This window comes from Hippopotamus amphibius, chromosome 2 (assembly GCF_030028045.1).
Source record: "Hippopotamus amphibius kiboko isolate mHipAmp2 chromosome 2, mHipAmp2.hap2, whole genome shotgun sequence".
In the NCBI taxonomy this organism is placed as follows: Eukaryota; Metazoa; Chordata; class Mammalia; order Artiodactyla; family Hippopotamidae; genus Hippopotamus; species Hippopotamus amphibius.
In genome coordinates, this window is record NC_080187.1 from 131,554,370 (window position 1) to 131,570,915 (window position 16,546).

The following is a 16,546-nucleotide window of genomic DNA, read 5'->3' on the forward strand; positions in this document are numbered from 1 at the left end:
AGCGTCTTTGTCTCTAGTAACAATTTTTGCCTTAAAGTCTCTTTTATCTGAGATTAGTATATCCACTCCAGCCCCCTTTTTGTTAAGTTTGTGTGGTATATCTTTTCCCATTTTTACTTTCAAACTATTTGTGTTATTGATTTGTAGGCAGCATATAGTTGGATCATGATTTCTAACCCATTCTGGCATTTCTACCTTTTAATTGGAGTGTTTAATTCATTTACATTTAATGTGATTACTGATAAGGTAGGATTTAGTCTGCCTTCTATTTGTTTTCTATGTCTTGTGTCTTTTTGTTCCTCTATTATTCCATTACTTCCATGCCTTCTGTTTTATATTTTTTAGTGTGCCATTCTAATTCCCTATTTGTATCTTTTACTATATATTCTTTAGTTAATTAACATCTTAATATATAGCAGCCTAGTTTGGATTAATACCAACCTAATTTCAGTAGAATACAAAAACTTTGTTCCCATATATCTCTCCCCCTCATTTGTACTGTTATTGTCACACAGATTTTGTGTTTTTTCACTTTGTGAGAATCAACACAGATTTATAATTTTTTAATGTAGTTCCCTCTTAAATCAGATAGGAGTAAAAATGAATTATGAACAAAAAATGCATTTATGCTTTTATATTTACTGATGTAGTTACCTTTATCAGTGCTCTTTATTCCTTAGTGTGGATTTGAGTTAATGTGTATTGTCCTTTTATTGCAGCCTGAAGGACTCTGTTTCTTATTTCCTGTAGGGCAGGCTTGCTAATGATGAATTTTGTTTTTACTTATCTGGGAGTGTCTTAATTTCTTCATTTTTGAAGGATTGTTTTGCTGGATACAAAATTCTTGTTTGATAGTCATTTCAGCACTTCAAATATGTCATCCCACTGCTTTCTGGCCTCCATGGTTTCTGATGAGAATTCCTTGCATCTGAGTTAATTCTCCCTTGCTGCTTTCAAGTTTCTCTCCTTGTCTTTATCTTTTGACAGTACGAGTATATGTCCAGGCATGAATTTGAGTTTATCCTACTTCAGGTTCATTGAGTTTCTTGGGTATGTGAATTACTATTTTTCATCAAAGTTTGAAGTCTTTCGTCATTGTTTTTTCAAATATTCTTTCTTTTTCTCTTCTCCCTTATGTGACTCCCATTATGCATATGTTGGTGCACTTAATAATATTCCTTGGGTTTCCAAGGCTCTGTTAATTTTTCTTCATTCTCTTTTCTTTCTGCTCCTCAGCCTGGATAATCTCAATTGATTTATATTCAAGTTTGCTGATTCTTTCTCCTGCCTGCTCAAATCTGATGTTGAGCTTCTCTGGGGAATTGTTTCATTTCAGTTATTGTATTTAAACTCTACAACTTATATATAGTTTTTAAAAATAATTTCTATCTTTTTATTGATGTTTTCTATTTGGTGAGACATCACTTTCATACTTCAGTTATTTGAATATATTTTAAATAGCCGATTTAAAGTCTTTGCCTGCAAATTCCAATGTTTGGACTTCCTCAAATACAGTGCATTGACTTTTTCCACTGTGTATGGGAGATATTTATTTGCATGTCTCATAATTTTTTTGAGGAAAACTGGACATTTTAAATAATAATAGGATAACTGTGGGAATTAGATTTACTTAGCCCTTTGCCAAGATTCTGATGTAGTTGCTGGTTTTTGTTTGTCTAGCAACTCATCTGAACTAATTCTTTAAAGTCTATATTCTTTGTAAAAGATAAGACACTGAAGTCTTGCTCCGGTAGTTTCTTAGTGAACTAATGATTGCACGGATATTCCCTTAAACACCTGAAACCAACAACTCTCCCAGTCTTTGTTGATGACTTTGTGTGCATGTTGGGACACCCTTCAACACTCAGCCAGGAAGCTGACAGCTCTGCCTTCACCTTCACTTTCTGCTTATGCAGATCATCAGGATCAACATAAGGTGACAGATCAACCTGAGGAGGTCCCCAGGTCTTTCCTCAGCAGGAGTACCAATCCTTGGCTTGTGCAACCTTTTTGACATGTGCATGCATGTGACCATCTAAATTCCCAGGAATGGTAGAGCTTTTCAAAACCTCTATGAATATCTCATTCCTCAACTTTTCCTCTTAAGTTTATAGTTAGCCTGTTGTTTGCTCCAATGTTTATTCACTATTTCAGGCAGCCACAACTGCCTCTGATTTTTTTTTTTTTTCTTTTCATTAAATGTTTTTGTGGAAAAGGCTTTTCATACCTGGCAAACTCTGACCAGAGAAAATAAAGACAGCCTTGCAAGTGAGGTCTTCCAGGGAACCACCAGACAGTTCTCTGGGAATGAGGCTTTGAAGGAGCTCCAACCCCACTCTGCCTCTTCCAGTGGCTTCTATGCTGCTGCTTCTACATTGATTGTGGACTGTTGGTTTTCAAGGGTAAGCAGAGCTGGAAAGGGGTAGGGGAATGGAAATAGGACTAGTTACAATGCCACAAGGCTTACTGTTCTTACTGAGATTCAGCTATTTCTCTTGCATAAATATTCCTTGGGTTGCGGCAAGGTTAATTTCCAGTTTTGAAAAAAGTTGATTCTGACAATTTTTGCAAATTTTCTTGTCTTTATGGAGGGGAGAATTTTCAGTGGTCTTTACTCCACCATTCTGGCTGGCTTTAAGTATTTAACATCCTTTTATTTTTCTTAGCAAAAAGAATCTGTTTAAAACAATAAAGCCACCATCATTGACATTTCTAGGCATTCCTTGAGTTCAAGCTCAACTGTTCTATAAACAGCAGTATCTGTGAGAACAACCAAACTGGATATAGTATGAATTATAGAAAATGTCCAAATGAATGGTTCCAAAATGTTTCAACAGAGCGACTCAGAGTATTAGAAAACTTTCTCAATATATAAAAAAGAAGAAAGAGAAAGAGAGAAAGAAAGAAAGAAAGAAAGAAAAAGAAAAAGAAAGAGAGAAAGAAAGAGAAAGAAAAAGAAAGAAAGAAAAAGAAAGTCAGTCAGTCAGTCAGTCTTGGGTTACTATAGTCTCAAAATTGCTATGAGAAGCAAAATCTGACAGGTAGCAAGGATAATCCACTTTCTGCTGCAAGGTGAACTGGGGGCAGGCGGAACCTGGCCAACCCTTGTAAGTCTCTTAATTACATATAGAAATGACCTCCAAATGCTCCACCTTCTGTCCAGCCACCACACTAGACTGCCAGTACTTTTCTGTCTCTGATGTACAAAGGACCATATAGTCATGCTTCAAAGTCATCTTAAGCTGTAAAGCAATCTCTTTTCCTGACCAAGGATAACAGCCACTTAGCTGTGATCAATTCCTTTCCTAGAGACACGTGCATCACTTTCAGATCTATAGGCTAATAGCACAGGGAAGTACTTCCTGGGTAGGGATAGTGAGACTTGAATGATGTTTAGATAGACATATGGTTATTTTCAAGAATACAGATTTCATAAAAACCCCCTCAGCTTAAGAGAAAAGATATTTACTTAATTCCTGGAGAAATGTAGAACAGCCTCATTAGGGGTAAGCAAGAGTTGGTAGAAACCACAAAAATAATAAAAGCATAATAAAATGTCCAAGGTTATGTAAGGATACATTTTAAAACAAGAGTCCTTATTTTAAAATAACATTACAAGTCTATGAAGTGAATTTACATCTCAATATTTAATTACATCAGGTTGCATTAATGTTGGCCCAGTTAGGAATCCATGTTCATAAATCATCTGAATAAAAATGTTTTGATTTCTCCTGAAGCAATGTACTGTGTTTAAGTAAAGATGAACATATTTGATTTTTCAATTCAGGAAACAGAAACCTAATTTTACTGTTAATAATTTCTAAAACTGGCTTTGAAAGAGATTACAAAATAGGTATGTGTTTTGGGGAAAATCACGTGCAAAGCCTCATAAGCCGACTGGTATTGAAGCCTTTTTTCTTAGACTGTAAACATTTTAATTCTTAATGCTAAATGTGGAAGGAAAGTGAGATGTACACTAAACTAGGCAGACAAGCCAGAGTGAGAAAAGTTTTAGTGAGTGTTGAGTGCGTTAAACAAAAGATGTTTAATGTAGACCTTGCTTTCCCAGAAAAGGAGGGCCAGGTAACAAAGGACTTCATCATTCTTTTCTGTTAACCAGAATGTATCCTCCACTAGCCAGGGCTCTTTTGTGTACTGATCATTGTTAAAAATGTTAAAGTGTGCTCAAATATATATATTTTATTCATTGAAGATGCAACATTTCATTCATCTACACAATGTTATGTAATTGATTTTGCTATGATAACAACTGGGCATTTTTGCAGAACACTGATAGGGTAATCCACTTTAAATAGGACCTCCCCCACCCCCCACCTTGTACTATATCATAACAAGGCCTATGCCCAACAGGGTATTCTGGATTTCAAAATTTACCATTAACCACGTATCAGATTACTGATGCAAACTTACCTGAAGTTTATATATATTTTCCAAATAACTCACTTGTTTTTTGGCATTATTATAATTGCATGAAGTATTTCTCTACCTAGTATAACCGTTGCTCAAGAAAACACATATAGTAAATTTAGAATTTTCTGCAAAGCTCTGGATATAATTAAATATTTAGAATGTAGGCAAATCTTCTCCAGTCTATAGCACTATTTTATAATATCAAAAGACGTCAGTGAATCCAGTACAAAATTTTTATAATGAACAGCACCAAAGAAGCCAAATTATAAGTCCCATTTCTCATCAATGAAGCTGGATGCTGCATCAAGGATTAAGGCTGAGACCACTCAAAGGTTGTCTGCCCAGCCCACTGCTGGAGTTCAACACATATTGTTTGTACACAGGCTGCTTGGATTGTTAAGTGTCTTTGTAAGATGCCAAATGAGATAAAGTATCTCATACCCTGATCTTAATAGAATCCTGAATATCAGGTTAACACATTTCATAGCTCCATTTTAAGACATATGATTAGAGAGGGTAAAGTAGAAAGATGTTGAAACATATTCCTGCCACTTAAATGATGGGTAGTAGCCACTCAGGCCTGGACCATATTTGTGAAATTTCATGCCACATTTTTCACCTCCCAATTTATATACATGGAGGGGTTACACTAAAACTTCAATTATTCCAAAGGATGAAAGAAGTGTTACATTTTGATATAGATCTTCAGTTCCTATTATACTATAAGCCTTTGAAATATTAAGGCTGAAGAGGCCAAGTTATGAAAGGGATAAGAGGAAGTAAGAACAGTGGAAATACAGTTGATAATGTTCTGTCTTCACCATTCTGTGTGGATAGTCTGCTTTCCGGGCAGCAGGTGGTGTGACTGTGAAAAGATCACACATTTGTCAGTAACTATGTAGGATTTTTAGCACTGTGAGAGCCTAGCATTACAGATTTAGGGCAGCTAATAAAATTCCCTAAACCAAATTTTTGACAAGTCTGAAAGTTTTTGAAAATAATTTTCCTACCAAGTAAACCTCCTTCGTTCCCTTTTAGTTCTGCCTTGGAGAAAACTGTGTATGATTAAACTTTTTTTAAAAAGTAAAAAAAGAATCACTTCACAGCAACCAGATGAACATCTGGCAGCAAAGCAACATTAAAATGCCATCCTTTCAAAGGAAGAGCAAGTCTGTGAGGCCTCCATCAAGAGCATTATCTCATGTCAGAGCATAATCTCACACTTTCCATTTATGGCCTTTTTGCAAAAGTCCAAGGCTGAATTTGGACCTGCTTTTCCTGTGTTTTCTCAGTGTTATCTGGACAACAGTGTGTCAAGTACATAAGAAATCTAGGGTCAAAATGAAGATTACCTAATGCGCCAGGTATTTAAATAAATGTGCACAGGCTATATTTAGAATTACCTTGCTAAAAACTAGTAGCAGAAGTAGCTGAAGCCTGTTTATCATAGGTAACAAAAATATTTCAAAGTCAATATAAACTTAAACATAAACCCATCTAACGAGAAACACTAGAGGTCATATTTTGATGTATTTTTTCTCTCCTTTTCTCAATAGCCAGAAAATGTTTAAATCTAGAAAGAAAAGGATAAGATCTTTTCAAGCCTCAAATATCCCTCTTCTCATATAAAAAAATCTTATCAGAAAATTAAAAAATTCAAAAATTATTTTTCTGTAGTTCTTCAAAATAAGTGTGTACTTCATTTATAATCTACAGTTTGATTTTTTCAACCCCTCACAAAAGTCTCTTAACATGCTGCAAACCTTCATAAACAAGGTTGTAACTTTCCAGAGGGTGTGTGCTAGGACCCTCATGAAGTCCCTGCTGGAGTTTAACTTGGAAGCCCACTCAGGCACCCACCCCCACCCCCAACACACACTGCCATGCTATTCAATACTACTGAGCTCAAAGGGTTTGCTGAAATTAGGTAAGAACATGGAGAATAACCTCTGGGGAATAATTCTCTGGGGAAAGAAAGAGAGAAGAGACGATTACAAGTACCATTGAAGGTATGTGTGTTCAAAAGTTAATTTGGTTATATTATCAAATTATAGTTCTTTGGGGAGTGGAAACTTGCTCTAAATTAGTTTTGGGGAGGCACATCAAACTAAACAGTCTGCGTATGAGACACTCACATAAAAAGAAAAACACAGAAGACAAAGAGTTCTTAATTTGGGGAAGGATCTATTCCAACTTGGGGGGAGGGTGAAGGCATTTCAGCTCTGAAGCTCCACCATGACATTTCCAGAGTCCCGCAGTCCCCGAGTGTGACAGGACAGGACGGAAGGGCCTGTTGGGCCTGGCTGGACTCTCCCCTCCCTCTGCCGCACAGTGTGCGATATGTAGGCAACTGCAGTGTCCAGCTGGCCACACTCCTGAGGCTCTTGAGTGTTTATCAACTCAGTAGGTCAAAAGTCTGCAGACACTGGGTGGAGCAGCAGTAAGCCACAAAACTCACAGTCGTCCTCCTGGAAGGGAAAAGAGGGGGAGAAGGACACTGTGAGTTCAAGAGGAAAGTCTCAGGAGTCTTTCCACTAGAGACAGTCTTTTTCTTTGTTAAAACAGAGGATTAGGAATGGTCAACAGTGTACACAACAGAAATGTAAATTCTTTTTAAAACTGAGCCCTGGAATCAGGTGAGGTATGTGTGTGCTCATTTTATTAGCAGTTTTCAGATGACATAACATCCCTGTTAGCAGCTAAGGAAAAGTAAGCTTTTTCCATGTTATGGTCTGAATTCTGCTTACTGGAACCAGTGCAGTGACAGAATAGGAAATACATTATAAAAATCATGTAATAGGAAAGTCACCAATTTAGCTAAAACACATATATATCGAAGAGCTTAAAAAACATAATTTTAAGGAATTTATCCTACATATGTATTTCCAGAGACTGATTATAGAGGTAACTTCAGAATCTGAATCATGTAGTTTGAGGGTCTTTGCCCACAAAGCAGAGGAATTCCATCTCAAACTCCTGCTTGGCATCTTTCTGCAGCAGTCATGAGCCCTCTGATCTAGTCTGGGCAGCTCCAACGGTTGGATGCCTCGTTTTCCCACCAGAAGTGCTATCCTCTGGTGAGGAGAGAATAATCTATTGTTATTTGCACAAGACTCCCTGTGCTGACTGTTTTCTCTTTTCTCCACCCCTCAACCCAGTCTTTGCTTTTCTCTGTAGTCTAGGAAGGTGCCCTCTATAGACCCAACCTCCACAGACCCAACCTCCAAAGCTGGCTGATTGCTGGCTTCTGGCTGAGGTAGGCCAGTGGGAGGCAGAGCAGGAGGCAAAAGGGCAGGGAGAGAGAAAAGTTGAATATTTCCTTTCCTTTTCTTCTTTTTTAAAAACAGTCTAGTTAATAGAGGTATAGTTACATACAAACATACAATAAAATTCACTCATTTTAAGTGCACAGTTGAATGAGTTTTGAAATACATACAATTATTTAACTAACACCACGATCAAGATATAAAATATTTCTCATATCCCCAAATGTTCCTTGTGTCCACCTGCAGCCACTCCCACCCCCCAAACCCCCTGCCAAGTCTTTGGAAACCATTGATAATTTTGTTTCTCTGTGGGCTTTATTCTTCCCTAGGCCACCATGATCCTCCAAAAAAAGCTTTGCCATTACTTCATCTTGGATGATCAAAGATCTCAAGGCAAGAGCTAGACCTACTTCTATGGGTTCTCTTGTCTCAGATTTTTGTACTAGTCCTGGATTCCCTTACCAACTGGTTCCAGGTTTGGCTGATGTGAGGATAAAGCTACCCTAGATGGACCCTCCTGTATGGCTTCAGCTGCACTTTTCAACACTCAACCAGGCAGTTGACAACTCTGCCTTAGCCTTCACTTCCTGCTTGCACAGAATCTCACTTCCTGCAAGCAGAGGTGAGAGCTCAGGGCCTTCTTGGGTCTTTTCTGAGCATGCTCACATCCTTATGCATGCACATGACCTTACATACTCCCAGGAATACGTCAGTGCTTTTCAAAGCCCCTGTGGAAACCATACTCCCCCAATTTTCCTTCTCAGCTTTATGGTTAGTCTATTGTTTGCCCAACAGCTATTCACTGCCTTAGGCATCTGCGAAGTTAAGCAATTGCCTATAACTGTTTCAACAATTTTTGACAAATACCCTCAGAGAACAGGCTTTTTGCACTGGTGAACTCTGACTGAGGAAATATAAAGACAGGCTTGCAAGTAGGGTTTTTCAGTGAACCACCCTTTGAAGATGCTCCAACTTCCTTCCACCCCTTTCCAGTTGCTGCCAGGCTACTGTTTTAAAAGTGGTGGCAAATTCTTGGTTTTCAAGGTTAAGACTAGAAGATGGGACTATAAGTTAAAATATCATAAAGCTCTCTGTTCTTTCTGAGATTTAGTCACTCTTCTTGAATAAATGCACCCCAGATTGCTGTAAGCTTTTTGATAATTTCCAGAGCTCTTAAAAATTCAATTCTGACAATTTTTGTCAGCTTTTTCATTGCTTTTACGGAAAGGTTGACTATTTCTACCCTACTCCATCTCTACCTCTCTGACCAGACCTTCTATTGGGCAGGCCCCTCCTGATGGCTCTAGTTCTCAACAACCTCCAGATCTTCCTTTGTCCTTCATGCCAAAATTTTAAGAATTTTAAACCTTCCGACTGCTGTAAGTTCCCAGGTACTTTATCATTCTTGTGGGTGCTCTGAACCCTGCCTGAACGTCTGTAAATAGTCCCTCTCCATTAATTCCTTTACAAAATCCCAGCTTATGTGTGTTTTCCAGCCAGTACCCTGACTGATTTAGTATGTGTTAAAGGGAGTGGCCCAAGGAAACAGTCCATCAAAGTGGGATTCTCGGATTGTGATGGTGAGTGCATGAATGACCTCCTTGCTAGGGAAAAATGGGACATCACTGATTAGTCAAAGCTGTGATATCACAATTACTCAAATTATCACTTAGACTGCCACTGGAGGGTAAGGCCCTGTGAGATCAAGTGCTGCGGCATCATGGTGAATTCAAAGACTGTGGAGGGAGATGGCTTCTTTTGACTGCTGAAGAGATGTCCCCAAATCCCACCGCCCTCAAAAAAAAAAAAAAAAAGATAACTTTAGTGCCTTGAACTCTCAACTCAAAGCATAGGCAGAGAATCTGAAAGTTTCTATGATGGTCTTAAAGGAATTCTTATTTTATGAAGCTGTGGGAGGAACATGACTGAGGCCTGAATGTACAGGCTGCAAAATCACATGCCAGGTAATTAAACTTAAAAGCTTTTGCACAGCAAAGGAAACCACAAACAAAACAAAAAGACAACCCACAGAATGGGAGAAAATATTTTCAAACAAAGCAACCGACAAGGAATTAATCTCCAAAATATACAAACAACTCATGCAGCTCTATGTCACAAGAACAAACAACCCAATCAAAAAATGGGCAGAAGATCTAAATAAACATTTCTCCAAAGAAGACATGCAGGTAGCCAAAAAGCACAAATGCTCAACATCACTAATTGTTAGAGAAATGCAAATAACAACTATAATGAAGCATCGCCTCATACCAGTCAGAATAGCCATCATCAAAAAGTCTACACACAATAAATGCTTGAGAGGGTGTGGAGAGAATGGAACCCTCCTACACTGTTGGTGGGAATGTACATTGGTGCAACCACTATGGAGAACAGTATAGAGGTTCCTTAAAAAAGTAAAAATAGAACTACCATATGATCCAGCAATTCCATTCCTGGGCATATATCTGGAGAAAACCATAGTTCAAAAAGATATATGCACCCCATTGTTCACTGCAGCACTATTTACAAGAGGCAGGACATGGAAGCAACCTAAATGTCCATCAACAGAGGAATGGATAAAGAAGACGTAGTACATATATACAATGGAATATTACTCAGCCATAAAAAAAGAATGAAATAATGCCATTTGCAGCAACATGGATGGATGTAGAGATTATCATACTAAGTGAAGTAAGTCAGATGGAGAAAGACAAATATATGATATCACTTATATGTGGAATCTAAAAAAAAAAAAATGATATGAATGAACTTGTTTACAAAACAGAAACAGACTCACAGACATTGCAAACAAACTTACCATTACCAAAGGGGAAATGTGGCGGGGGCAGGGGGGTGGGGGTGGGAGGGATAAATTAGGAGTTTGGGGTTAACAAATATACCCTACTATATATAAAATAGATAATCAACAAGGACCTACTATAGAGACAGGGGAACTCTACTCAACATTCTGCAATAACCTATATGGGAAAAGAACCTAAAAAAGAATGTATATACGTATATGTATAAATGAATCACTTTGCTGTACACCTGACATGAATGCAACATTGTAAATCAACTATAATATAAAATAAAATTTTAAATAAATAAAAATAAAACAAAATAAATAAAATTCCAGCACTATTACACTTTGAGCTCATCTCACTGGGCCTACCCAGGGACCTGAAGGGGGTACAGTGGGCAGCCATGAGGTGCTGGTGGGCTCACTGTGCTCCTAAAGCTTGTTTGCCAACAGTGCAGCCTGCACTTGAGTATTGGGGTAAGGATCTAGTTTTTAAATCATACAGAAGTATGGAAGGAAAGTCACGAGAAAATGGGAGAGAACAAAAAATGTTATAACAGAAATGCATTCCCATTAAAAACCTGCATTTAAAAATAAAACCAAAAACAGCTGCAAGATGCAGACTCTCTGAGGAGGAGTATATAGGGACGCCCAAATTCAAGTCAGGAGAATCATAAAAGGACACTAAAGGAATCTGAATTTGAATCTGAAGGCTCTAGTACCTACTACAGCAAAATAAAAGAGAGCTCAGCTCCCAGCCAGATTAAAATAAAATCTTACACTAAATGCCTATTTAGCTCAATTCTTATCACCCAATACAATATGTCTGTCTTTCAACAAAAAATTACAAGAGATGCTAAAAGGGAAGAAAAAGCACAAGCTGAAGAGAAAAAGAAAATCTCAGAACCAGACTCAGATATAAAGGAGATGTTAGAATTATCACAGGGAATTAAAAAAAAAAATAGAACAGAAAATCTAAGATCTGTGGGACAATTTTGAAAGATATTCACAATTAGAATTTTTCTAATTATGTGCAAGATATGCTTAATTAGAATACCAGAAAGAAAAGGAGAGAAAAGAGTAGAGGAAATACTTGAAGTTATAATGGTCAAGGACTTTACAAAATTAGTGACAGATCCAGAAACTTAACAACACCAAGCAGGATAAAAATAAAAAACAAAAACACTGCACATAAGAAATATTATATTCTATCACTTATATGTGGAATCTAAAATATGACACAAATGAACTTATCAAAGAAACAGAACAGACTCACAGACATAGAGAACACACATGTGGTTGCCAAGGTGGAGGAGACTGGAGAAGGGATGAATTGGGAGTTTGGGGTTAGCAAACTAGTATATATAGAATGGATAAACAACAAGGTCCTACTGTATAGCATAGGGAACTATATTCATAATCCTGTGAAAACTGTAATGGAAAAGAATATAAAAAAGAAAAAAATATATATATAATTAAAAATCACTTTCTGTATAGCAACATTGTAAATCAACTATACTTCAATAAAAAAACAAAGAAAAGAAATATCATATTCAAACTGGAGAAAACCAAGAAAAAGGAAATCCTGGAAAAAAGCCAGAGGAGAAAAAAATGTTACCTATAAAAGAACAAGTATAAGATGACAGTAGACTTCTTATTAGAACCACGTAAGCAAGAAGAGAGTGGAGTGAAATATTTAGTGTGCTCAAAGAAAAAAAAAATCACTAACCTAGAATTTTATATCCAGTGAAATTATCCTGCAAAAGTAAAGGAGTATAAAGAGTTTTTCAGACAAACTGAAAACTAAGGGAATTCATTGCCAGCAAACTTGTCCTGCAAGAAGGATTGAAGGGAGTTCTTCAGGGAGATGAAAAGGATATAGGTCAAAAATTCAGATCTAAATAAAACTAGGGATGACATGATATCATATATAGAAAACTCTAAAATCTTCAGACACACAAAAAAACTATTAGAACTAATAAATGAATTCAGTAAAGTTGCAGGATACAAGATTAATATACAGAAGTATGTTACTTTTCTATACTAATAATGAACTATCAAAAAGAGAATTCAAGAAAACAATCTCTTCTACAATTGCATCAAAACAAAACAAAACAAAACAAAACAAAAAACCTAGAAATAAATTTAACCAAGGAGGTTAAAGACATACTCTGAAAACTACAAGACACTGATGAAGGAAACTGAAGATGATACAAATAAATGGAAAGATACCCTCTTTTCATGGATTGGAAGAATTAATATTGTTAAAATGTCCATGCTACCCAATGCAATCTACAGACTTAACGCAATTCTTATCAAGATACCCAGAACATTTTTCATAGAAATAGAACAAATAATCCTAAAATTTATTTTTTTAATTCACTTTCTTTCATTTAGTACTTTTCAACTTGAATTTTAGTTTGTTCAAAATTGCCATTCCCACTTTGTTTATTTGTCTTGTTCCAGTGTAATTTTCCTAGCTTTTAGTCTTCAAAAATTTAAGTAATTTTGTTTTCAGGTATTCTTTCCTCTCTTGCTTTCACCTTCTCCCTCTCCTTCTCCATCCCTCCCTTTCTCTCTCTCCCTCTCCCTTAACACAACTTAAGACATAAGAATCTCCTTTGAGGAATCTAATCCATTCACATTTATTGAGATAACTGCATGCTTGATTGCTTGATTAAGTCAGTTAACACTCGTAAAGCACTTAGAACAGTCCCTAGGACAAGGCAAGTGCTTCATGGACTCGTTCAATCAGTCAACCCATCATATTCTTGTCATCTTGGGTTGTATTTTCTATTTGAAAGGCTTTCTTGTCTTTGGTCTTGCTTGTGTTTTGGCTTTGTTTTGCTTTGCCTGTGCTGTCTTGGGTCCTTACTTTTCACTTTTGCTAATAAGGTCCCCCAATTCCCCCCATGGTATTTGAAAGTTCTAAGTCTTTTTTTTTTTTTTTTTTATTGGAGTATTGTTGATTTACAATGTTGTGTTAGTTTCAGGTGTACAGAATCAGTTACATATACATATATCCACTCCTTTTTTTTTAGATTCTTTTCCCATATAGGCCATTACAGAGTACTGAGTAGAGTTCCCTGTACTATACAGTAGGGCCTTACTAGTTATCTATTTTGTATACAGTAGTGTTTATACGTCAATTCCAATTTCTCAATTTATCCCTCTCCCTGCTTAGCCCCTGATAACCATAAGTTTGTTTTCTGTATCTGTGACTCTACTTCTGCTTTGTAAATAAGTTCGTTTGAACCCCTTTTTTAGATTCCACATATAAGTGATATATGATATTTGTCTTTCTCTGTCTGACTTACTTCACTCAGTATGACCACAAAGAATGCTGAACTGCCAAAACAATCTGGAGAAAAAAGAACAAAGCTGGATGCTCCCTGACTTCAAACTATACTACAAAGATACAGTCATGAAAACAGTATAGTATCGACACAAAAACAGACACATAGATCAATGGAACAGAATACAGAGCCCAGAAATAAACCCATGCACTTAAGGTTGATTAATCTACAACAAAGGAGGCAAGAGTCTACAATGAAGAAAAGACAGTCTCTTCAGTAAGTGGTGCAGGGAAAACTGACAGCTACATGTCAAAGAATGAGATTAGAACATTTCCTTACATCATATACAGAAATAAACTCAAAATAGATTAAAGACCTAAATATAAGACTGGAAACCATAAAACTCCTCAAAGAAAACATAGGCAGAACACTTCTGCATAAATTGTAGCAATGTTTGTTTGGATCTGTCGCTAAGGCAAAGGAAGCAAAAGCAAAAATAAATGGGACCTACTTAAACTTAAAAGCTTTTGCGCAGCAAATGAAACTATCAACATAATGAAAAGACAACCTACTGAATGGGAGAAAATATTTGCAAATGATATGACCAATAAGGGGTTAATACCCCAAATATATAACAGCTCATACAACTCAATATAAAAAACAAAGAAAAACAAAAACCAAAAAACCTGATTAAAAAATGGGCAGAAAACATGAATAGACAGTTTTTCAAAGAGGATATACAGATCACAGATATACAGGTAACAGATGCATAAAAAGATGGTCAACATTGTTAATCACCAGAGAAATGCAAATCAAAACCACAATGAGATATCACTGCACGTCTGTCAGAATGGCCACCATCAAAACGTCTATAAATAACAAACGTTGGCAAGATGTGCGGAGAAAAGGGAGCCCTAGCACACTTCCGGTGGGAATGTAAACTGGTGCAGCCACTATGGAAAACAGTATGGAGTTTCCTCAAAAAACTAAAAATAGAACTACCATATGATCCAGCAATTCCACTCCTGAAATTGTTTTACAATCAAAGAAAACAAAACACTAATTCGAAAAGATACATACACCCCCATGTTCATAGCAGCATTATTTACAATAGCCAAGATATGGAAGCTAAGTGTCCATCAACAGATGAATGGATAATGAAGGTGTGGTATATATATACATATACACACAATGGAATATAATTCAGCCGTAAAAAATAATGAAACTCTGCCATTTGCAGCAACACAGACGGACCTGGAGAGTATTATCTTAAGTGAAATAAGTCAGAGAGAGAAAAACAAATAGTGTGTTATCATTTACATGTGGAACCTAAAGAATAAAACAAAGAATATATATAACAAAACAGAAACAGATTCATAGATATAGAGGCCAAACTAGTGATTACCAGTGAGAGGGAAAGGAGGAGGGATAAAATAGACATAGACAGGGGACTAAGAGGCATAAACTACTATGTATAAAATAAATAAGCTACAAGGCTATACTGTAAAGCACAAGGAATATAGCCAGGATTTATAAAAACTTTAAATGGAGTACAATCTATAAAAATATTGAATCACTGTGTTGTACACCTGACATTAATGTAATATTGTAAATTGACTATACTTCAAAAAATTTTTTAAATAAAAATAAAAACATATTTCAGAATAAAATAAATAAAATAAATAAATAAATAGGAAGGTTGTTGGAGAAGGAATAAAAAGTTCAATAAAATCGTTTATTTTTGTAACTTTCAATCAATCTAAAAATTAACTTAGACTTCCCTGGTGGTACAGTGGTTAAGAATCTGCCTGCCAATGTAGGGGACATGGGTTCAATCCCTGGTCTGGGAAGATCCCACATGCCACGGAGCAACTAAACCTATGTGCCTAGAGCCCGTGCTCCACAACAAGAGAAGCCACTGAAATGTGAAGCCCATGAACCACAAAGAAGAGTAGCCCCTGCTCGCCCCAATTAGAGAAAGCCTGAGCGCAGCAACAAAGACCCAATGCATCCAATAAATAAATAAAATAAATTTATTTAAAAAAATAAAAATTAATTTGTTTCAAGTAATAAGGGTAACAATGTACTGCATGATTACAACAGATGAATAGTGAAATGAATGACACCAATGTCTTGAGGTTTGCAAGGGAGGACTTAGGAATATTCTGTAACAAAGTACCTGCACTACAAGTAGAGCACTATAGCCTATCATTTGAGGGTGGACTTGAACTGTTTAAAATGTATATTGTAAACTCTAAGGAAACTACTACAAATTTTTAGAAAAGTATAATTGATATGCTATCACAGGAGATAAAAGAATCACATAAAATGCTCAATAAAATCATAAAAGGCAAAAAGAAGGGGGAAAAGAAAGAACAAACATGAAAAATAGGAAACAGTTACAAACACAGTAGCTATTAACCCAGCTAAATCAATAATCACTCTAAATGTGAATGGTCTAGACCTACCAATGAAAAGACAGAGGCTGTTTGCGTGGATGGAAAAACAAGACCCAGTTATATGCTGGGTACAAGAAACTCACTTTAAACAGAAAAATGCAGATTGGTTAAAAGTAAAGGGATGGTGAAAGATATATAATGTTAACACTAATCAAAAGGAAGATGGAATAGCTATTTTGTTACAGATAATGCAGACTTCAGGACAGGGAACTATCAGAAATAAAGAGGAGCACTACATAATAACAAAGGGGTCAATTCTCCAAGAAGACAACAATGTGAACGGTGTATGAAGCTAAT

The 16,546-nt window shown here is 36.4% G+C and overlaps 1 protein-coding gene across 4 annotated transcripts in view; it reads right to left on the reverse strand.

Moving 5' to 3' along the window:
• The window catches only part of LRRC28 (leucine rich repeat containing 28), a 172,549-nt gene that overhangs the window by 14,837 nt on the left and 141,166 nt on the right, over positions 1–16,546 (reverse strand). For 3 of the 4 annotated variants that reach the window (XM_057721440.1, XM_057721442.1, XM_057721439.1), the window contains one exon: positions 6,596–6,899. The exons of the other annotated variant lie outside the window; for it this stretch is intronic. In XM_057721440.1, coding sequence (XP_057577423.1) covers positions 6,827–6,899 — 73 coding nt within the window. In that variant the 3' untranslated portion in view covers positions 6,596–6,826. Of the gene's footprint in view, positions 1–6,595; positions 6,900–16,546 lie in introns of those variants that run through there. 4 annotated transcript variants of the gene reach the window in all.